The 22,327-nt window shown below is 47.7% G+C and overlaps 1 protein-coding gene across 6 annotated transcripts in view; it reads right to left on the bottom strand.

The window, feature by feature from the left end:
• Positions 1-1,183: 1,183 nt before the first annotated feature.
• PGPEP1 (pyroglutamyl-peptidase I) overlaps positions 1,184-22,327 on the bottom strand; it is a 29,115-nt gene continuing 7,971 nt past the window's right edge. For 3 of the 6 annotated variants that reach the window (XM_033134031.1, XM_033134034.1, XM_033134035.1), the window contains 3 exons: positions 18,585-18,701; positions 17,252-17,484; positions 14,519-14,851 (listed from right to left, as the gene is read on the bottom strand). In XM_033134031.1, the coding sequence (XP_032989922.1) occupies positions 14,659-14,851; positions 17,252-17,484; positions 18,585-18,701 (543 nt within the window). In that variant the 3' untranslated portion in view covers positions 14,519-14,658. Of the gene's footprint in view, positions 2,064-3,137; positions 3,223-8,336; positions 10,349-12,662; positions 14,852-17,251; positions 17,485-18,584; positions 18,702-22,327 lie in introns of those variants that run through there. The other 3 variants (XM_033134032.1, XM_033134033.1, XM_033134036.1) reach the window with 3 other exon arrangements.

Raw genomic sequence — 22,327 nt, 5'->3', positions numbered from 1 at the left:
TTATATCCCATAGGATCAAGGTGCCATAAGACTATCCCCTCCCGTCCATCTTCTTCAGATGCCAATCCAAAGGCCAGGTTCCCTGTGCTTCTGACCTACTGGCTATAAATGGGAAGTTACCATGACTCCCTCCTTGGGTTAGATTAATTTGCCAGAGAGCAGGTCAGACAACTTTGGAAACCCATTTACTCACTAGGTTATCGATTTATTACAAAGGATACAAAACATAGGAATCAACCGCCAGATGAAGAGATACACGGGACAAGGTGTGACGAAGGGGCCTGGGGTTTCCATGCCCTCTCCAAGTGTACCCCTCTCCCAGCGCCCCACATGTTCACCAACCTGGAAGCTCTTGGAACCCCATCCTTTTTTGGATTTTTTATGGAGGCTTCATGACAGGCATGATCGATTAAATTATTGGCCACTAGTGACTGATTCAACCTCCAGTGACTCTCCCTTCCCCTCACGAGAGGTCAGGGGTGGGATGGAAAGTTCTAACCTTCCAATCACACAGTTGGCTCCACTGGCCACGGGACGCCATCTTCGGGTTGTTTTCCGAAAGTCGCCTCGTTAACAAAAGAGATCTTACTCTCTTCACAGGAAATTCCAAGGGTTTTAGGTGTTCTGTGACAGCGACAGGGTGGAAGACCACGTATATATTTCTTATTGTAAGTCACAATATCACAAATATAAATGGAATCACATACTATGTGGCCATTTGTGTCTGGCTTCTCTCACTCAGCCTGTTTTCAAGCTTCAGCCATGTTGTCAGTGACCGAGTAATATTCCATTGTATGACTACACCACATTTTGTTTATCCATTGAGAGTCTTTTGGGTTGTTTCCACATTTTGTCCATTGTGAATAGGGCTGCTATGAATATTCATATACAAAGATTTGAGGACCTGTTTTCAATTTGGGGGGGATACACCCGAAGTGGAATTGCTGGGTCATATCATCATTCTAGGTCTAATTTTTTGAGGAGTTGCCAGAATGTTTCCCAAAGCCTCTGCCTTTTTATTTTGGAGCTTTGAGATAGGACTTTCAGAAGGAAAAAAGACTAACCTTATGTGTTCAGTTTGATGGCATTTTTTTTTAAATTAAAGTTTATTGGGGTGGTAATTGTTAGCAAAGATACATAGATTTCAAGTGTACAATTCTGTAATACGTCATCTATATATACATTGTGTGTTCACCACCCAGAGTCAGTTCTCTTTCCATAGTTCGATGGCATTTTACAATGGTATCCCTGTGGGACCACTTTCCAGATCAAGTTCCAGAACATTCTCAGCCCAGGAACACCTTGGGCCCTCGCCCATCATTCTCCCTGCTCCTGGATACCAGTCGTGCCCAACTCTGTTATCATAGATGAGTTTGCCTGTTTTCCAACATGTTGTAATGGAAGCAGCAGTGCATTCTTTTCTGGCCAGCATCTTTGACACAATACCATGTCCATGAGAGCTCTTTGTTATCTGCTAGGCAGTTTGCCCTTTTTCCTTGCTGTACAGTGTTCCACTGTGCAAATCCAAGAGTAAATCCGCTGACTCATGGGTAGGCACCCGTCACTTTACAATCAGAATCAGTAATTAATTCATTTTATTCCTGGAACTTCTCAAGGGAACAAAGCACCAATGAGGGCCTGGGAAATCCCTGGGGACAGGATGTTAGCTCCATGGCGATTTCCACTTCACCAAATTCTGGAATGCTGGCAGCCAGGCCCACCTGGCTCCCCTTTGGCCAATGACCTCACTGCCAGTCCTGTGGCCAAGCTGGGAGGAGTAGGCAGGCTGTGGGCAGCCAGCCAGTGATGAACTCAGTGGGCCAGAACCCTGCATTCCTACTGTAGGCTGAACTAGGGTGGAGGTAAACAGAGCACACAGACTGGGGGTCAGGCCATTCCCTTCACCTGGCTCAGCCCCAAACCTCTCAGAATCTTCCCTCACCACTTGGCCACAGTCACCCTCATCAAACACACACAACACACAAGAAAACACACTTCCTCACAAACCCACTTCTAATGTTTGTTTCTCGTGACTCGAGGCAAACATAGTCATGGCAGGAGATCTGGAAGAGGCCAAAAAGCAGATTATTTTAGAATCTATCATCAAAAGACAAGGAGAACTGCTGTCCCATAGCCACTGCTAAAGGACAAAAATTCAACCAAATAAATTTAAAGATCCAGTTGGCTTTATTGAATGATTTATTAATTGGGCAGCATCCCATCTAGTAAATACAAAAGTGCTCTAAGGAGTTGTACAAAATGGAAGGCTTTTATAGGCCTAAATGGGGAGGGACAAGAAAGTTAAAGAGTAGGTGATTTTTTTTAAAAAAGTGGATGATTTCAGGCAAGGTTACCTTCCCCTAGGGGGCAGACAGGGGTCTTCTCAGGCAGACTACCTCCCTAGTGCGGACCGGGATATTCCTAATCGATTGGCTTAAACTGTCACTCTTGGTAGAGGCTGAAACTCCCGTTAGGTTAGGTATTAAGTCTTGGTGGGGCTTCGTAAGAATGACTCCATTGTGAGACTCCATTAATATCTCCAAAACTCAGTTTCTAGTATTACCCCTTATAGAGCAGCACTGACTAGATGAGGCTGGATTAGAGCTACAATCTTAATATTTTAGAATAACCATTATTATTATTATAGGTGGTTGGGCAATGATGTCTTCACTTTAGCAAGAGTTGGGTTCAGATACACCAAGGCAAGTCTAGAGAGGACAGCCCCTGCTGGCAAACTCCTACTTAGCTCTTCAACCCCAGCTTTGATGTCCCAGGTTCCAGTAAGCCTTCCCTGCTCTCTCCCCAAGTTCCCTCAGGCTGAGGGGCCTCCCTCTAGCCTCATCCTGACCACTCAGGGCTGGAGTGTCTGTGTCTGACTCTGTGCTTCTCCACACCAGTGGACCAAGCCCCATTGTCACTACAGACATACCTCAGTCATATTGCAGGTTTGGTTCCAGACCATTGCAATAAAGCAAAGACTGAAATAAAGCAAGTCACGCAAATGTTTTCATTTCCCAATGGGTATAAAAGTTATGTTTATACTACACTATAGTCTATTAAGAGTGCAATAGCATTATGTCTAAAACACAATGTATATACTGTAATTTAAAAATAGTTCATTGCTAAAAAATACTAACCATCATCTGAGCCTTCAGCAAGTTGGAATCTTTTTGCTGGAGGAGGGTCTTGCCTTCAATGTGTAAAACACAAAGTATCTGTGAACTGCAATAAAATGTATGAGTTTCCTTTGACTGCCATAACAAATGACCAAATATGGGCCGGCCTGGTGGCTCAGGCAGTTAGAGCTCCATGATCCTAACTCCGAAGGCTGCCGTTTCGATTCCCACATGGGCCAGTGGGCTCTCAACCACAAGGTTGCTGGTTCAACTCTTTGAGTCCCGCAAGGGATGGTGGGCTGCACCCCCTGCAACTAGAAAACAGCAACTGGACCTGGAGCTGAGCTGCGTCCTCCACAACTAAGATTGAAAGGACAACAACTTGACTTGGAAAAAAGGCCTGCTTCCCAATAAAGTCCTGTTCCTCTTCCCCAATAAAATCTTTTTAAAAAAAGAAAAAAGAAGTGAAAAGAGAAAAAAAAAAAAAAGACCAAATATGGGATGGCTTAAAACAACAGAAATTTCTTCTCTCACAGTTCTGGAGGCCGGAAGTTTGAAATCAAGGGTCACAGGGCCGTGCTCCCTCAGAAAGCTCTAAAGGAGGGTACTTCCTGCCTTTTTCAGCTCTGGTGAATCCAGACATCCTTGGCTTGTGGCAACATTGTTCCAATCTCTGCCACTGTCTTCACATGGTTTCTTTTCTTCTCTTTCTAAGGACACCTGTCATTAGACTTAGGGCCCACTATAAATCCAGAATGATCCCATTCAAGATCCTTAACTCATCTGCAAAGACCCTTTTCCAAAATAATATTACATGCACATAAACTGAGGGTTAGGACATCAGTTCATCACAAGAAGGTGTGGTCCAGACAAGGGCCATGAAACTCCCAGAGAGACATCCAGTGAATGGTGGGGGTGGGGGATGGGGGCACACCTACATCTACAGCAGAGTGTGGAGAAAAAAACAAATGCTGGGAGAAATTTTTGAGCCCCTATTATGTGTCAAGTGCTAAAGACACAATCTTTATAAAACCCAATGAGATGGACACATTAGCTCTACTTCACAGATTCTGTCCCCATATTCTGTCCCCATTAGCAGTCACTCCCCATTCCCCCTCCCCTCGGGCCTGGCAACCATTAATCTACTTTCTCTCTTTATGGATATACCTATTCTGGACATTTCATCATATAAATGGAATCATACAATATTTGTATTGTAGTTTGGCTATTATGAATAGTGCTGCTATAAACATGCACGTACAAGTTTTTGTTTGAACACCTGTTTCATTTCTCTTGGATACATATATATACCAAGAAGTGGAATTGTTGGGTCATGTAGTAATTTTATGTTTAATGTGTTGAGAAACCGTCAACTTTCTCTTGTCAGTTTTATTTTTCATTAAGCAACATTTCAGGCATATAAAAAAATGTATCAATAATAAAATAACAAACACCTACCTACCCAGAACCCCCAAAGGAAACATTCCTAGGAGAATTATTAAAAGGGACCAAACAGAAATTTTGGATCTAAAAAGTACAATAGCCGAAATGAAAAATTCACTAGAGGTGTTTGTTTACCAGATTTGATCAGTCAGAAGAAAGAATCAGGAAGCCTGAAGATAGGACAATTGAAATTATCAAGTCTGAAGAGCAGAAAGAAAAAAAGAATGAAGAAAAGTTAACTGAGTCCAAAGGTCCTCAGTTAACCATCCAGAGGACCAACATACACATTATGGGAGTCCCAGAAGGAGGAGAGAGAGAAAAGGGGCAGAAAGAATATTTAAAAAAATAATGGCCAAAAGCTGTCCAAATTTGATGAAAGGTATAAATCTAGACATCTAAGAAGCTCAATGAACTCCAAATAGACAATATCAAAGAGACCTATTACACCGAGACACATTACAATCAAACTGTTGATAGCCAAAGAGAAAGAGTCAAATGAAAACACACTGGAAAGCTATTCATCAATGAGATTAACAGTCAATTTCTCATTAGAAACCCTGGAAACCAGAAGGCAATGTGACAATGTATTTAAAGTGCTGGAAAACACAACACAACACAACACAATTGTTTACCTAGAATTCTATATCCAGCAAAAGTGTTCTTCAAAAATGAGAAAGAAATCAAGATATCCTCAGATAAATCAAAGCTGAGGGAATTTGTTACCATGACACCTGCCCTGCAGGTTGAAATGAAAGGACACCTGACTGTAACTTAAAGTGGTACCTCGGTTTTCTAACGTAATCTGTTCTGGAAGATCTCTCAAGTTCTGAAACGTCCGAAAACAGCCGACACCTAGGCCTCAGGATCTTGCACTCAGCAGAAGCCACGTGACATGTTCGACTTCCCAGGCGTGTTCGAAAACCGAAGCATTTACTTCCGGGTTTACAGCGTTCGTAAACCGAAATGCTCGTCAACAGAGACGTTCAAAAACCGAGGTACTACTGTATAAACATCTATGCTCCAAAAACAGAGCCCCAAAATACAGGAAGCAAAAACTGATAGAATTGAAGAGAGAAATAAAGATATACACTAAGAGTTGGAGACTTCAAAACTCCTCTTTTACTAATGGATAGAACATCTAGACAGAATATTACGATACAGAGGATTGAACTACACTATAAACCAGCTAGACCAAACAGACATCTATGGAACACGCCATGAAACAACAGTAGAATACACATTCCTAACAAGTGCTCCTGGAACATACTCCAGTATAGACCATGTTAGGCAAAAAACAAACAAACAAACAAACAAAAAACAACTCGCAATAAATTTTAAAAGATTGAAATCATACAAAGAATCATCTTCAACTACCATAGAATAAAGCTAGAAATCACCAACAGAAGGAAAACTGGAATGTTCATAAACCTGTGGATATTAAGTAACACACTCAAACATTGGAGAAAAGAAGAAATCACAAAAGAAATTAGAAAATACTTAGAGACAAATGAAAAGAAAACCACAATATACTAAAAGTGACGGGTGCTCAAAGACAGTGCTCATAGGGAAACTGACAGCTATAAATGGCTACACTGAAAAAAAGCTCAGATCGATAAACTTTATAATTTGATGAAGGAGAAAAAGAAGAATAAACTAAAATCAAAGCTACTAGAAGGAAGGAAATAATAAAGATTAGAGAAAAGATCAAGAAAATACAGAATAAGGGGCGGCCGATGGCTCAGTCGGTTAGAGCGCGAGCTCTGAACAACAGGGTGCCTGGTTCGATTCCCACATGGTCCAGTGAGCTGCGCCCTCCACAAATAGATTGAAGACAACGACTTGACTCGGAGCTGATGGGTCCTGGAAAAACACACTGTTCCCCAATATTCCCCAATAAAAAATTTAAAAAAAAGAAAGAAAAGAAAATACAGAATAAATAGGATCAATGAAATCAAATTGCAGCGTCTCCCTGGCCTCTCAGATTGGTCTTTTCAGATGTAATTGTTTATGTTAAGATGAGGTTACACTGGAGTAGCGTGGGCCCTAAAGCCAATGACTGGTGTCCTTATAAGAAGGCCACATAAAGACAGAGGCGGAGATTATAGTGATGCCGCCATATCCCAAGGGACACCAAGGATTGCTGGAAGCCACCAGACCAAGAGAGAAGCCTGGGACTGTTCTCCCTCACAGCCTCTAGCCCTGCTGATACTTTGATTGGGGACTTCTGGCCTCCAGGACTGTGTTTTAAGCCACCCAGTTTATGGTCATTGTTATGGCAGCTCAGGAAACAATGTCATCTATCTGCCCATTTTTCTGTCTGGTACTTTCTCCTGTCTAGTATGTACGGGAGCCCTCATTTGTTCTGGAAGCTAATGCATCACAGATATCCTCTCTCTGTTCCTGGCTTGTCTTTTGTATTTCTTTACGGATTTTTTAGGTGTCCAAAAGTTTGAAAATGTGACTGAGTCTAATTGTACCCCAAACCATCCAATATTCATTTTGTCCTTTTCAAGGGTGTGTTTTCGTTTGCCAGGCTGTTATATCTAGGGCACAGTTCTCCTCTGCCATACTTCCGACAGGCCATGACCGCCCTGCGTTCTGGGTTTGGGACTCTGCCAGCCTCCGCCCCCCTTCAGCGCTCTGTTGGGCTAGGGGGAGGGACAGCTGAGTGTGAGTCAGCAGGACCGGGACTGCTGGGGGCGGAAGTGGTCAGCTCAGCCCCTGGAACTGGCTGTGTGGTTCCTGGTGGGAGGCCTTGTGGTGGGGGGCCAGGGAGGGGGTCAATAGGACAGTTGGGCTGGGCAGGAAGTGGGTCAGCTGAGGCCCCAGACTTTGGGTCCCTATGTGCTCACTGCCCGGAAAGTGTCCGCTGGGGTAAATCCAGTGTGGTCCTTCCCCCATCGCTCCCCGTCACTGCCGCACATCCTGCTCCCGCCAGCTTTGCATGCTAGCTCCTATAAGGGTTCCGCTGACCACAGCGTTCATTTTTGAAGCACCTGCTGTGTGTCAAGCCCTGGCTGACCGTGGACACACAGCCCTGCCAGCTGGGTGCGGTGGCCAGCTTCATGTCACAGAGGGAATCTGAGACCCAGAGCAGGGCAGCCCTGTGCAGGAATCACAGCACAGAGTCCGAAGCACCCAAAGTCCCAAATCCTCCTGTTTGGCTGGGGTCCTCTCTGCCCCTCAGTGTCCTCATCTTTCTGTCTCTGTGTCTCCCCTACTCGCTCTGCACTTTGCTTTTCAGTCTCTCACAACTCTGTCTCTGCATCCCCACCCCCACCCCTTATCAGCACCACATTGGGAAAGGGAGCAGCCTGTGCCTGCCCCTCCTCCCTTCCGGGGTACTAGGACATGTCCAGGCAGGTCTGAGGCACTTCGTGTAGCACCTACTGAAAGTTTGTGGCGTGCTACCAGTGCAGGAAGGAGCTAGTAGGCAAGGTGAAGAAGGTGTAGGGGAAGGGCTCTTGGGATTTCCGGTGCAGTACTTTGCCCCCCTTGTCCCTACCCAGGCCTGTCACACTGAACGCGTCCCAAGATGACCTCAGCATCTTCCTCTAAACCTTGGGTTTTGAGGGATGCATAGGAGTTCTCCAAGCATAAGTGGAGGAGGGCCCTCCTGGCAGAGGAGACAGCCTGAGGTCAGCAGAGATCTGCTGCAAATATGCAGCAGACGAGTATAGCTTTGTCCTGTGGGCAAAGGGGAACCATCAGGGGTGTGAGAGGTGGGGAGGGAACCAGGGAGGGAACCAGGGAGGTCCCCAGAACAAGGTGGACGGGAAGGGTGAGATTGGTGTCCCAGACCCTCACCTCAAATTAAGACTGAGAATGTCCAGGCAGAAGCTGAAAGAAATTGTTGAATGGAGCCAAGCGCGGCCTCTCTGAGCGTTACCCTCAAATGAACTCTCCCCATCTGCCTTGCATCCCTCAGCTGACTGTGTCCCCATCACAGCTGGATCCCTGGTGTGTCTCCAGCCCAGGGCACAGCTCAGTAGGCATTTCCTAACTAGCTCAGCCACTAGGAGATGGGGCTCTAGAGGCAGGGAAGAGGCGGGGTAGGGGCCGGGGCTGGAGGAGAAGCCTGGCCCCGAAGGCGGCTTATCCTCTGCTCCCAGGAGGCTCCGGCGCCTCCCTGCGCCCCCTGCTGGCCACAGGTTGGAACATCCAGCACTCAGCCCTCTCCTCTTGGTGCCGTAGTTTATTGCACACCTATTTTGCACCCAACGCTGTGCTGGGTGCAAAGGACACAGGGGACCCCAGGCAGACCCGATCGCCCTCCCCAGCTCCCATGGAATCAGTCGGTTACTACCCAGAGTATGTGACTTGGTTGGGGGGCACCTAGGCAGTTGTAGGAGCCAGAGGAGGAAACTGGACAGACAGGAGAGCTTCCAGGAGGAAGAAATATAATTGCATTTATTAAGCAACTACTATGTGCCACTAGTTAAGGGCTATAAAAGCAGAGTCTCACTGAATTCTACAAAAGCTCCAAGAGTACAGGGAAACCGAAGCTCACGGAAGCACAGTGAGCCCTCCCGACTTCTCGTGGCCCGTAGAATAACATGCAGACCTCTCCCCCAGGCCCCGAGGCCTTGAGCCGTCAGCCCTGTTACCTCTCCCTCACCCCTCCACACATCACCCACTGCCCGTTCCACACAGCATTGTCTCTTGGCCTGCAACACAAGGGAGTCCTTGGGGCTTTTCCTGGGCAGAGCAGCCAAGGGGAGGCAGGGGTTCCCATGGGCCAAGGAGGCTAGGGGACGTTTCCAGAATTTGGGGAAAGGATTCTCCCATCTGAAAGGGACACACAGAATATCACAGGAGCATGTAGATGGAGCTCCTGGGACTGCAGCCACATCCAGGGGCCAGGGAAAGAGTGGCTTTAGGAGCAAAACCACTAACCGTGGACACTCTCTCTTGGGGGTGCAAAAACCCTGGATCCCTGGGACTTTGAAAAGGCGTTCCCTCCCTTGGGACTGATGGTCCCCGAGACAAGACATGGTCGTTATTGCTGAAACCCCTTTGGTTTCAAAAGTTTCTTCTTTGAAAGCCACTCATTCCTGCTGAGGACAGATATGTGGAAGGACTGAGTCCTGTTTCTAATCTTCAATCTGCTCAGCTTCAGAGCAGCCAGCCTGGGTTTACATTCTAGCACTTTCTCTGCCTGGCCATGTCATGTGGGACAAGGGGCTTCAACTGGCAGAGCCTCCGTTTCCCCATCTGTAACAAGTGGTAATGGCACCCCTTCACAGGGTTGTGGGAGTGGGAATTCTTCACACGCTAGGGGTCTACACAATGATTCAAATCCCAGAGCCCTTCCCCTTGTTGTGTGATCACAGGCAAGTTACTCAGCAAAGGCAGTGGATGTGAAGAGGGAGAACTGTACAGAAATCCTCTCGTTGTTATTCATTCAGCATATTTGTAGCAACCACCACAAACTGAGCTCCAGGTCACACACCAAGGACGGAAATCCTGGTGGTTTGGAGCCCCTCTGCCCACTGACGCACCCAGGCTGAGGGTGACCCTGGGGGATGCCAATTTCTCACAAAGGCACGCAAGAAATCACATATCTCAACTAATTTATTTGCTTTGGGGGGTGTCAAATTTGGGGTCTCCCAGGGCCCAGCCCCCAGCAAAGTCTAGCAGACATTTTCCCAGCCTGGGTTCCCAGGCATGGGGGTTTCGGACAAGGCACTCACAGGGACTCTGGGGGTCAGGGAGAAGCCATCCTGAGAGTGCAGGGGCCACACCCTCTGTTGGGGACAGAAGACATGGTCACCTTGGGCAGGATTTTCCTAGAGAGAGATTTAGGACAAGATAGAAACCTGAGATGTTGGAGGAGTCCCAGAAACACACTAGATACCCCCTGGGCAGGTAGAAAGCCAACTCCTCTTCCCCATGACCCAGGTGGGGCCTCCCATAGTTCAGGGATTCTACAGGCCTTAGAGCTGAGAGCCTGTTCCAAACCGGCTTTCTCTGGGATTTCCTAGAGACAAAGTGTGGAGGACATAAAAGCTGCTCCCTGAGGCCCCAACCCTGTAAACAGCTTGGGTGACCCGGACACGCCCCCTACTGGGCAGTCGGGAGCCAGGGCCACCTCCCAGAGCATGGGGTCCTGTCCCCCTTCTCTGTGCCCCATGCGTATCTGAGAGGCAGGCACTTCTGGGGTCTCTGGGCAATTGAAGGGAAGGCTTGGGTGAGGAGACAGAGGACAAGAAATGGATTTTTCTTGGGGGAGTGGAGGAAGTGGCGCTGGAGTGCCAGCTCAGGGCTGCATTGAAGCCCGTTAAGGTCTGGTGACCCAGACACTAAGCTTGTGACAGCTGCCCCTGAACCACAGTACAGGGCTTCTTGGCAGGTATGTTCAGAGTCCATCTAGGAATTAACTTTCAAGATATGCTATTGGCATATGCCCCACCCTCCAAACAGCCGTTCTGCCATGGGTCTAAGTGGATCTCTAACATGCTTCCTCACCCAGAGGTAGTCCCGGGCCTTTAGCAGGTGCTCATGCCTGGAGAAAAGAAATTTAATCTGGGATATGAAAACAAAGCCCCTTTTGGCTTCTCTAGGTCTGTGGTTGCCATGGGATTTGTGGCCATGGATTTGGGGGGCAATGTGGCACTGTCTCTGCACCTATTACCACCAGCAGCACCCCACACTGACTACAGACTCACCAGGGCTTCCAGCGGTCTCTAGGTGGAGGCTGGGGCCACAGAGAAGAATGGGACTTTGTCCCACCATCCCCAAAGGGGACTTCTGGGTTCAGACACTCCAAGGGGCGGAGAGGTCAAAGGTCAACTGTCTAGACAGTGGCGGCAAAAAAGAGGCCTGTGTGGTGGGCGGATTTCCCCAGCAACCCCCCTCCCCTGCCTGGTCACCCCCTGGGGGCACAGGCAGGCTGGTGGACATACCCCAGCTGGCTCAGCTTCCAGGCAGAAACTTCTAAGATAACAACAAGGCATCTCAAATCTGCTTTTCCAGCCATCCCCCTAAGCGAACTGTTTCTGTTCTAGAAGTTTCCATGCCAGCAACAAGCAGGGAAGCAGAAAATTATTTTCCTTGCTGAAACTATTGCAATCTGATATTTTCTCCAAAGACCTAGCATCGATTCGCCCCCTGCCTGTCCCTGTCTCTACCAGGGCCCAAGGGAGCTTGGCTCTTCCTTGATTGAACCAGGTGGGCCAGATGGCACCCAGCCCAGAACACCAACTCGAATTCCTCCTTCTTCCCATTTTCCTTTCTTTCTATCCACTCTGTCTGATTTCTTTTTCAAGCTACATATTCATACACATACTATTGACCTTCTTTTTGGTGGAGAAGGGGGAGCCAAAAAGGCTGAGAGAAGAATAAAGATATAGTACAGAGGCTCTGGCATCTTAAAGGAGATGCTGGACCAGAGGCTCAGACCACTGTCCCTGGCCCCATGCCCCACGTCAGCACCCCCCAAAGGGGCTCACCAGGGAAAGGCCCCGCTCAGCTTCCCCACAAGACCTTCTCACCTTCCCCCACCAGCCTTCATACCAGATCCCTCAGCCCATCTTTCCACCATTACCTGCCACTCCCACCTCTTCCGGCATCACTCTCCTCCACACCTGACAAGCTGCACCCACTTCATAGATCCATCCTTTTGTTCCATTCTGGGTAAACCCCCCCCCCCACACACACATATGAGACTGTAAAAATGACAAGGGAGAAGTAATGGGACCTGGTCCCCCCTTCTCAAACAAGGACATTTTAGTCTGAGACCCAGCAAATGCAGACAGACACACCATGGAGTGAACAGATAAGTTTGCCCAAAAGAAAAAGATTAAACATTTTAAAACAGAAAAAAAGAAAGAAAGAAAGAAAGAAAGAAAGAAAGAAAGAAAGAAAGAAAGAAAGAAAGAAAGAAAAGAGAAAGGAAGAAAGAAAGAAGAGAGAGAGAAAGAGAGAAAGAAAAGCTGGCAGGGAGTGAGTGACATGTTTAATGGATGACTGATTAAATAAAAATGAGCTAAATGCTCTGCATCAGGGTGAAAGACACGATTCAGGTTCGACTTGAGGAAATCTAAGACCAATGCTGGAACGCAAAAATGACACATACACACTCAATAATGATCAGACAATAAGTTATATCTCTAAGTTGCTAAATCACAGCGTGCTTTAAACAGAAAGGCGAAATGAGGACAAAAGAAAGATGAAAATGTGGAGTTTTGGGAAGGCGTGTCTGGGTTCCAGCGGGTGCCCAGCTAAGCTTGGACCCGGCTCGCCTCCAGTCACCACCCCCTCCATCTTGCCTAGATTAAATTCCTCCTTAGAGCCCGACAGATCAGGCCTTTGGGGAACAGAGCTAGATGGAGCTTGAATAAGACTTCTGGGGGACTCCTCTGGCCTTGAGTCCTCCACATTCAGAAGAGCCATAACTTCTGCTCACAGAAGCTGGCTCAGGGAGCACATGCAATGACATCACACACATCAGATGTCTCAGGAGACACGGCAAACGCAGACTGGAGACACGGAGGGGGTGTTTCTGGTGGGGGGGCTGGCATGGAGAGAGGAGCAGAGGCCAGATCACTTCAACCTGTCAGCCACAGGCCACTGCAAAGCACCCATCTGCTCCCCTTCCCCCCTCCAGAAAAAGCCCAGGAATCAGAAAAGTGCCTTTAACTCAAACCGATCAACCTGGTTCCCAAGTGACACAGCAGCTCAGCAGAGGCAGGAACCACCCTGGGCATCAGAACGGGAGGGAAAGAGGGTGAATGTTTAAGAAAACAGAACAAAACAAAAATCTCAACTGTTTTAAAAAGAACTGCATGCTGGGAAACACTGACGTGATCCAACACAGCATCAGATTCCAGCATATTTCACACTTAGGGAAATGATAAAACTGCATGTTCTCCAAAAAACAGATGAATATTTCCAAAACGTGTGTTTTTTCCAATTGGCTTCATGGTTGCTGCTGCTGCCCTGGTGTCAAGGTCTAGCTGAATTTAGTTGCCTCCGGAGGGAAGTTACTCTTGTCCCTGGCTGGGAAGTTCGAAGTTGCCAAAGAGTGAGATAAAAATTGACTCCCGAGTCTGGGTGTGTCTCCAAAAGCCATCTACACAAAAACCTGCTGGCTGCCTCCTGCCCTCCTGCTTAAATGTGCCAGTACACACGGGGCTCAGCAAACTCTGGCCCCCAGGCCCTCTGGCAGCCCCCCACACACACACACACTCAAGGAGAACAAGAAACTAGTCCCCAGCACCAAGGCTGCGAAAATCCAGGCCAGATGTGGGATGGGTTTGGAACTACTACAAATTTTTACATTATTAAAAAAAAAGTCCTGTGCACGTTGAAAGGACAAGGTCTGCTTTCCCACTGGCAGCCCACTCCAGAGCTCACGGCTCAGTTCAGGTGTTGAATGGATCAGCCAAACTTAACAATCTCCTGGGGCAGCAGATGCCCCTCCCCTGTGGTCTGGCCATGGGCCCACCCCAACCTCAGGGTTAGCCCCCAAACAAAGGTGTGGGTCCAGTTTTCCAGGCAGGAGGCAGAAGGGGCAGCACCCCAGAAAAAAGAAGACACTTTTGTTGTTGGCTACAGCCTGTGTTTTAACCAAAGGGAATATAAATTACTCTGTGCACTATTGTTTAAAACAAACAAACAAACAAACAAACAAACAAAAAAACCCATGCCATATCCCAAGGCGGCCTTTTCTGAGACTGTCCGGGCTGTTGGGACACAGCTCAGGGCAAAGACTCTTTGAGAGGCTTTGAAGTTTGGGAAAAACCAGTCACGGGATGGAGGGAACTCTGGAATCCCTTCACCAGAGACCTAGAAAAGCAGGTGAACAGGTGGCCCCAGCTGTGGGATCGCAGAACAGAGGTTTACCCGACCAGGGTTCTCTGAGGGAATCCACACCCATGGGCCTCCCAGCCATTGTAGCCACGTCCCCAGATGCAAATGGGAAATTGATTAAAAATTCTTCAGCCGACTCCTTCAAATTGATCAGCGCTTTTGCGGAGAAAAAGAGAGAGGAAGTGCATGAATTGAAATGTTTGATCCAAATCAGATTCCCAGCCGAAGGGGTCTGTCCCCTCCCAGGGTCCCTGGGGGATGAGGTCTGAGGAGGCCTGCGCGGCTCTCAGTGTTTGTGGCGACAGTTGATTTTGCCTTCTGACTGCTCCAGGACACCCAGCATCTCCTCGATGATGGCCCGCAGCGCCCTGCCCAGCTGGTCTGCATTGTACGGCTTGCCCAGGGGGGGCACATGGACAAAGGCTGAGCGGCCGTGACTCTGGTACAGAGAGGTGTAGTAGGTGAAGTCGCAGAGGTACCTAAGCCGCAGGGTACAGTAGGCAGGAGGGAGATCAAAACACGGTCAGACTGACAGAACAGCCTCCATCCAAACCCCCTGTAAGACCCCCAGCCTCACTGGACATCCACAAGGTGGAACACTGCTTCTCCCTCCCCAGGTCAGCGAACATGGTAACTAATGCCTACTGCTGGTGCGTAGGTGGGGTGCCGGCAGGGTGAGATGTGGTGAGTGGGACTGCCAATTGCCCCAGGGGAAAGCAATCTGGCAGGCTAGCAAAATTACAAATGCATAGTCTTTGCAACCTGGTAGTGCCAGTTTTTAGACGCTACCTTTAGGAGCCATCTGTGTGAGGGCACAAGAAAGATACACAAAGTGTTTGCTGCAGCGTTACATATACGAGCAGGACAGGAAGCAACCTACCAGGGTCTGAACGTTTATGTCTGCCCCCACCCCGCTCGTCATCTGTTGAAGCGCTAACTCTCAGTGTGATGGTGTTAAGAGCTGGGGCCTTTGGGGAGTGAGAGCCTTCATCAGCGGGGTTAGGGCCCTTTGGGAAGAGCTCCCAGAGAGCTCTCTCGCTCCTCCCACCACGTGAGGACACAGCGAGAAGCCAGCTGTCGCAGGCCTTCCTCAGAACATGACTGCGCTGGCCCCTTCATCTTGAACTTCCCAGCCTCCAGACCTGTGAGCGATACATTGCTGTTGTTTATAAGCCCCCTCGTCTGTGGTATTTTGTTACACCAGCTCAAACAGACGAGGACACAACCTAAAGGTCCACGGACAGAGGAGGGGCTTAATAGACTCTGGTTCATCCACACAGTGGAATACCACGCAGCCATTCTCAAGGCAAACAGTAGATCCAGAGAAAGGAAGAGAATTCACTAAGACCCAGTCACATGACCACCAGCGAAACCGAGGGAGGGAACACTCAGGAAAATGCACACCACGTCGTCACCCCGTCCACACAAAAGCAAAGCAAAACAGGACAAAATCCTAAAGCAGCGGCCAAGTGTTCTATATATATATATATGGAAACGTGGGTGATAGGAGATTTCATAATTTAAGTCTCTAATTTAACAGAGGGATTGCTAGGTGGAAGGAGAGAGGGCAAGATAAATTTTCACAATGGGAACATACAACAACACATTCCGGAATTGTCTATGCAATTTAAAACTAGCGTTTAAAGGAGACTGATGGCAAATTCAGTTACTCCTGTATTTAGTCAGTGAACTATACTTGCCACCTGCTGCTGCCTTTGGGCTGAAGAAGTGTAAGAAGGGTTCAGCAATCAAGGTACCCACTGCCGAGAGGGAGTAGAGCAGAGGACGCTACTTGGTCTGGGAGGTTGGGGAGGCCTCCCTGAGGAGGCGACATGTTGGAACTGAGACCTGAAAGAGGCCTCATCAGAGGGAGATGGGTTTGGGCAGAGGCCAACGCATGTGCAAAGGCCCTGAGGCTAGTGTGCACTTGGTGTGTTTGAGGAACAGCAGGAGGCTGGTGTGTGGGTCTGGAAGGCAGAGGGTGAGGGGAGAGTGGGGGCAGCTGAGGGTGGCGAGGTGGGCGGGGACCAGACCAAACAGCACCTAGAGATGGTGAGGAGAGGTTGGGATTTTATCCTAGGGGCCGTGGGAGCTACAGGAGGGATTAAGCAAGGAAGGGACCTCATCTGACTTAAGTTTATAAAAGACCTTGTAATAGTTTCCTTCTCAAATTCATTTTCACCCAGAACTCAGAATGAGACCTTATTTGGACATGGGGGATGGGCAGATGTAATTAGTTAAGATGAGGTCATACTAGACTAGGGTGGGACCTAAATCCAACGACCGGTGTCCTTATAGGAAGGCCATGTGAAGACAGAGGCAGAGATTGGGGCGATGCATCTAAGGGCTAAGAGATTGGGGCGATGCGTCTAAGCCAAGGGCTGCCAACGGTAGCTGGCAGCCATCATCAGCCAGAAAAGAGGCAGAGAACAGAGTCTCCCTCAGAGCCTCAAGAAGGAATAAACCTTGCCAACACTTTGATTTTGGACTGCTAGCTTCCACAACTAGGAGAAAATAAGTTTCTGCTGCCCTAAAACACCAGGTTTATGGTTCTGTTCTAGTTGTCACAGGAAACGAACCGAGAAAATAGACTGTTTGGAGAAGGACTATCAGGTCGGGGGCAGAGGTGAAAGGTGGACCACAAAGGAATCAGCTGGGCAGCATCCAGACGGGAGATGGCAGGGCCGGGTGGGGAGACGTGGGCAGATCCAGAGTCAGAATCAGTGGGACCTGTTAAGTGCATATACTTGGCTCTACGGCTCATGCATGTGAGTGTTTGGCCCACAGAGGCCAAAGTCAACACACTGGGCTTGTTCAACACCAGCCTGGGCTTTTGGAGGAGGGACTCCTCTGCGCACACCCACCCCCTGGTGCCCTACCTGCCAGCATCTTGTGAGATGGTCACCGACACATCCAGGCCCAACGTGGTGACCCTCTTACATACAGCGTCCATATCGATGATGGAGTCAATGCTTTCAGGACCGTCCTCCACACAGCACTGGGAGCCAGGGCAAAAGCGGCAGTTGTCCAGCCCTTTGTAGCCCTTGTTGTGCCCACACTTCTCCAATGTGACTGTGGTCGCCATGCCTGACACACCCACATGCACCACCAGCTGCAGACAGACAGGCAAGGCTTAACAGGGTCTGTCCGTAAGAGTGGGGGAGCCCGAGGCCAAGGAGAGGGCGGTATCCTCACTGGGCTCTACCAGGGGCTACACTGTTTCTGACCTCTTGCTGCTGGAATAGACCCTACGGTCACTCTTGGAGAAAGGTATGCCAAGTGAAACATGCAAGGATGTTCACTGCAGCTTTGTTAATACAATCAAATACTGAAAACAACCTCATTAGCCACTTGTGGGGGTTGGCTAAATTATGAACTGCAATATAGCTGTTAAAATGCCCAAAGCGGGTGGGCCTGGTGGCTCAGGTGGTTGGTGCCTGCTCCTAACGCCGAGGTCACCAGTTCAATTCCCACATGGGCCAGGGAGCTGTGTCCTACACAACTAGACTGAGAAACAATGGCTTGAACGGGAATAGAGAGGGGGAGGGAGGTGGGAGAAAGGGTAAAAAAATAGCCAAAGCAATTCTGTAAGGAAAGGTCTTCAAGACATATCACCAAATGCAAAAGACAAGGTATAACTTCTAGGAATCTAGCCTAAAAATAATCAGAGATGTAATAATCTTTCAATGGTCACTTAAAAGGGAGAAAAAACATGGACACAAAGTGGCATGCCCCATAATAGGAGAACGGTTATATTAATTACCAAAAATTACCCAGAGATTAAAATAATGTTTAGGGAGAATTTTTAATGACCCAGATGATTAAATGCTCATGATAAAATACTTATAAAAAGCAGGATACCAAATTGAATACAGTTTAACTTCAACTATCAATTATTGGTGTGTATGCCACAGAAAGGGCATTGTAAGAAAATATGTGAACATTTAAAATATAGGCAGCCACAGGCCACTCTTGGCTACTGAGCACTTGAGAGGTGGCTGGTACAAATTGAGATGTACGGTCAAGTGTAAAACACACCAGATTTCAGAGACTGGGCACAAAAAAAGAATGCAAAATGTCTTATTAGTGAGTTTTTTTTTTAAATGTTGATGACATGTGATCGCAGCAGGACCAAAGCCACATAAATCATCCTTGCGTGGGGCTCTCACCTGCAGGTCCTGATGAAGCAGCACCTGCCTTTGCTCCACTCACCTGCGGGCTATGTTTCTCCCACAGGGCGGGGATGAGCCTCTGCACAGTCTTGTACTCGACAGGAATCTCATACACATGCAGGTCCACGCTGTCACCAAGCCCCAGCTTCTCCAGCTCCTGGAAGCGAGAGGAGAGGGAGTGTTGTGGCATTAGGTGAGGGCTGCAGAGACAACGCACGCCCTGGAAATAAACTGACCCAGCCTCAGAAAGCACGCGGGGCCCTGACTCACTGTGCAGAGGGGGAAGATGAGTGTGCTGGTCTGTCCCAAAACTCCTCCCTCATCCCCTTCCCCACCCATACTTCTCGAACTCTCTGTGCACATCCATGAGCGGTGGTCTGCGATGCTGCAGCCTCTGGAGCTAGGTTCCCAGGTTTGAACCCTCCCTGTGTGACCTTGGACACATTACTTAACCTCTCTGAGCCTCGGTTTCCTTATATATGAAATGGGGATGAAAAAGTACTTGTGAGCAAGGCGGTTAAAAGAATTAAACGAATGAATTCACACTAAGAGTTCCAAACAAGGCTTGGAACGTTCTAAGTGCTCAAATAATGTTGCCTACTGTTACTGTTTTTGTTGTTGTTGTTATACTTTCCCTCTGGTACACCTGAGAAGAATTATTTTTAGACATGGTACATGGTACATAGCGAGGGCTCAGTATACATTTATAGGTGGACCCAACTCCATGGGGATAGGACCTGGACTTGGGGTGAGGCAGCTTCAAACTTGATCTGTCTGGCTTTTTTAAAATATACTATTTTAATGTCCTTATTTACTAATTCTACCCTCCATGTTGTTGCTGGCTCTGTGACCCATACGCACCTATCTGAGAAAACACATAGTATTTCTTTTTACCTCATTTGTATCCTTTGGCAACTGTGTTTTCTCCCCTCAGCAGGTGGTTTTGGAGATCTAGCTACATTGTTACATCTAAATCTTGTTCCTCCCATTTCCCATGCCACATAATATTCCATCTCAGAAACTAGCTGCCATGGATGTAAATATTCCCCTACACTGGAATATTGAAGTGGCTTCCAATTTTTCTCAATTATAAGCCGTACTGCCGTGAACATCCTTGAATTATATACAAAAATGCGTGCACACTTTTCTGGGGGAAACACCGATGCTTTCCTCGGCTTCTCAACGTGCTCCACCGAGGGTCCACCAGTAACTCCGTGCAGGCCCCCCACCTGGCTGGGCCAAGGCTCAGTGCACAGTAAGCCCAGAAACCAATTTGCTGGAGGAACAGTGATCTTACCAGCCCGGGCACCCCGAGGCAGGCAGAGATGTTTGAGGATGAAGGTTTCAGCTGCACATGAAAATCTGAGCATTCTTTATAGTAAAATTAATACTTCAAATAATGAGTATCAGTAGGGCTGTTTCTTATTCTTAGATCTCATGCAATGGTTTTTAAAACTCTACCACTGGCAGACGTTATCCATTGCTGTGGGTGGGTCCCAGGAGCATTTTTTTTTACTGGCTTCACTGAATTTGCTGTAGGTGAGTTCTTGCATCTCCTGCAGCAGCTTCAAGATTTCCTTATCCAGTCACCTGACCTTGCTATCCACGCTGTCCCAACTCTGTACCCAACCATGCAGTTACTCTTTCCACAGCCTGGAAAGGCAGGTCCCTCCTCACTGGTAGGTAATTCCATATTGCGTCTCAAAGAGGGTGCATCAGGTTACCTGGAGACAAGAACACCTGGAGGATAGGTGGGGCACAATGGGTGTATTGGGGGTGCCTCAAATGCTGACACCAGGAACTGGGACCCCATCCCTCTCACCAAGCCCAGACGCATGCGGAACTAGGAAGGGCCCCCTGAGAAATCCCACAGCCTGACAGATGAGGGCAGAGTGTAAAGCTGCATCCCAAACACGGGTGCCTGAGAGAGCTGCAGACTGCTGCTGGGGCAGATGTCTAAGGGGGTGAAGGGGTTGTTTTGTGTGAAATTGATTTCAAAACATTTAAAATATACCAAAGGGAACACTTGGTAAAATACTTCATGTCTCCCAAAGTCATTTTTCTTAATCATTCATATTTTTATTCTTCGTGCTCCCTTTCCATCTGAGCCTCAACTTCCTGGATGGTGCAATGGGACCAGAGAGGCTATTCTTTAAAGCGTTTGAGGACTTGGAGATAAAGCAGGCACGTGATTCCTACACAACTGTATTGTTTTTCACACTGTCAAACCCCTGTGAAGGAAGGAAGAAAGAAAGAAAGGCAGCTCTTCATTGCATGGATGGGGGAGGGTAGTCAGGGGTGTGGCCTCCAGAGCCAGGGGACCAGATTAGTCCTCCCCTCACTCACTGGCTGGGTGACTTTGGGCAAGTCACTCACCCTCTGTGCTTTAGTTCCCTCATCTGTACCCATGTTATAGGGAGGAGAAACAAAACAAAACAATACACATGAAGGGCACAGTGCCTAAAAAGGTCTCAGAACATGCAAACTTAAACTATATTTTAAAACATGAATGCACTTCCTTAAAAAAAAAAAAAAAAAAAAAAAAACACAAAAGCAACTTCTGCCTAAAACGGAGCCAAGAGAAGTTTTACTTTCCTGTTTGGAACCCCTGGGGGGTAAAAATTGACAAAATGTGTAAAATAACAGTTCTCAGACATTTAGTTGAGGAGTCAAAGAGGAGGTTCTAGAAAGGGTTAAGAAGGCTACAGTTTGAAGGGTGGAGTCCCAAAGAGGAGATATAAGGCAGCCACTGGAGGGAGAGCAGGGGTGAGGAAGAGGGATAGAAGTGCATGGGGAGGGAGGGCGGGCAGGAGAGAAAGGAGTTGGGGGAATGTATATTTATCCAGAGATCTTTTGAGGATCCAAGGATTGATGGGTATATACGAGCATGCTGAGGCGGGTGGCACAGCTAGTGACTTGAAAGGATCAGAGGGAACAACCCTCAGCGCTCACATGGGGCTGGAAATGCTTGGTGTACGCACTGGCCAGAGTGGAAAAACTTCATGAGGAAGTGGGGGGAAATTAGCCCTGGGAATAAAGACTGCTCTGATCCTGCCTAACAAAACTTAACAGCAAGCATTGAAAGGATAAAACTGTTTCCAATAACTTAACTGTATCTCAGAACAAAGCTCAAGAACATTTAGAGAAAATACAAAAGTCTCCCGCATACCACCAGGTGAAATTCACAATTCTGGCATCTAACTGAAACTTACCAGGCATGCCAAGAAACAAAACTACCACCCAGAAGGAGGAGGAAAATCAATCAATAGAAACAGAGCCAGCAACAACACAGATGGTAGAATTAGTAAATGAGGACATTAAAATAGTATATTTTTGAAAAGCCAGACAGATCAAGTTTGAAGCTGTCTCACCCCAAGTCCGGGTCCCATCCCCATACTTCAGAGACAAGTACTATCAACAACACACACATCCATGCAGACCCATACACACCTATCTGAGAAAACACATAGTATTTCTTTTTACCTCATTTGTATCTTTTGGCAACTGTGTTTTCTCCCCTCAGCAGGTGGTTTTGGAGATCTAGCTACATTGTTACATCTAAATCTTGTTCCTCCCAGTTTCCCATGCCACATAATATTCCATCTCAGAAACTAGCTGCCATAGATGTAAATATTCTCCTACACTGGAATATTGAAATGGCTTCCAATTTTTCTCAATTATAAGCCGTGCTTTCGTGAACATCCTTGCGCACATTTCTTACACAATGTGTGAGGCATAACATCTGAGAAGTGGCCTTGCTGCACTTCAAAATCAGTACTTATT

Source organism: Rhinolophus ferrumequinum, chromosome 18 (genome assembly GCF_004115265.2).
Source record: "Rhinolophus ferrumequinum isolate MPI-CBG mRhiFer1 chromosome 18, mRhiFer1_v1.p, whole genome shotgun sequence".
NCBI classification, from domain to species: domain Eukaryota; kingdom Metazoa; phylum Chordata; class Mammalia; order Chiroptera; family Rhinolophidae; genus Rhinolophus; species Rhinolophus ferrumequinum.
Note: the sequence above shows the minus strand (reverse complement) of the source record. Positions and strands in the feature narration are given on the sequence as shown.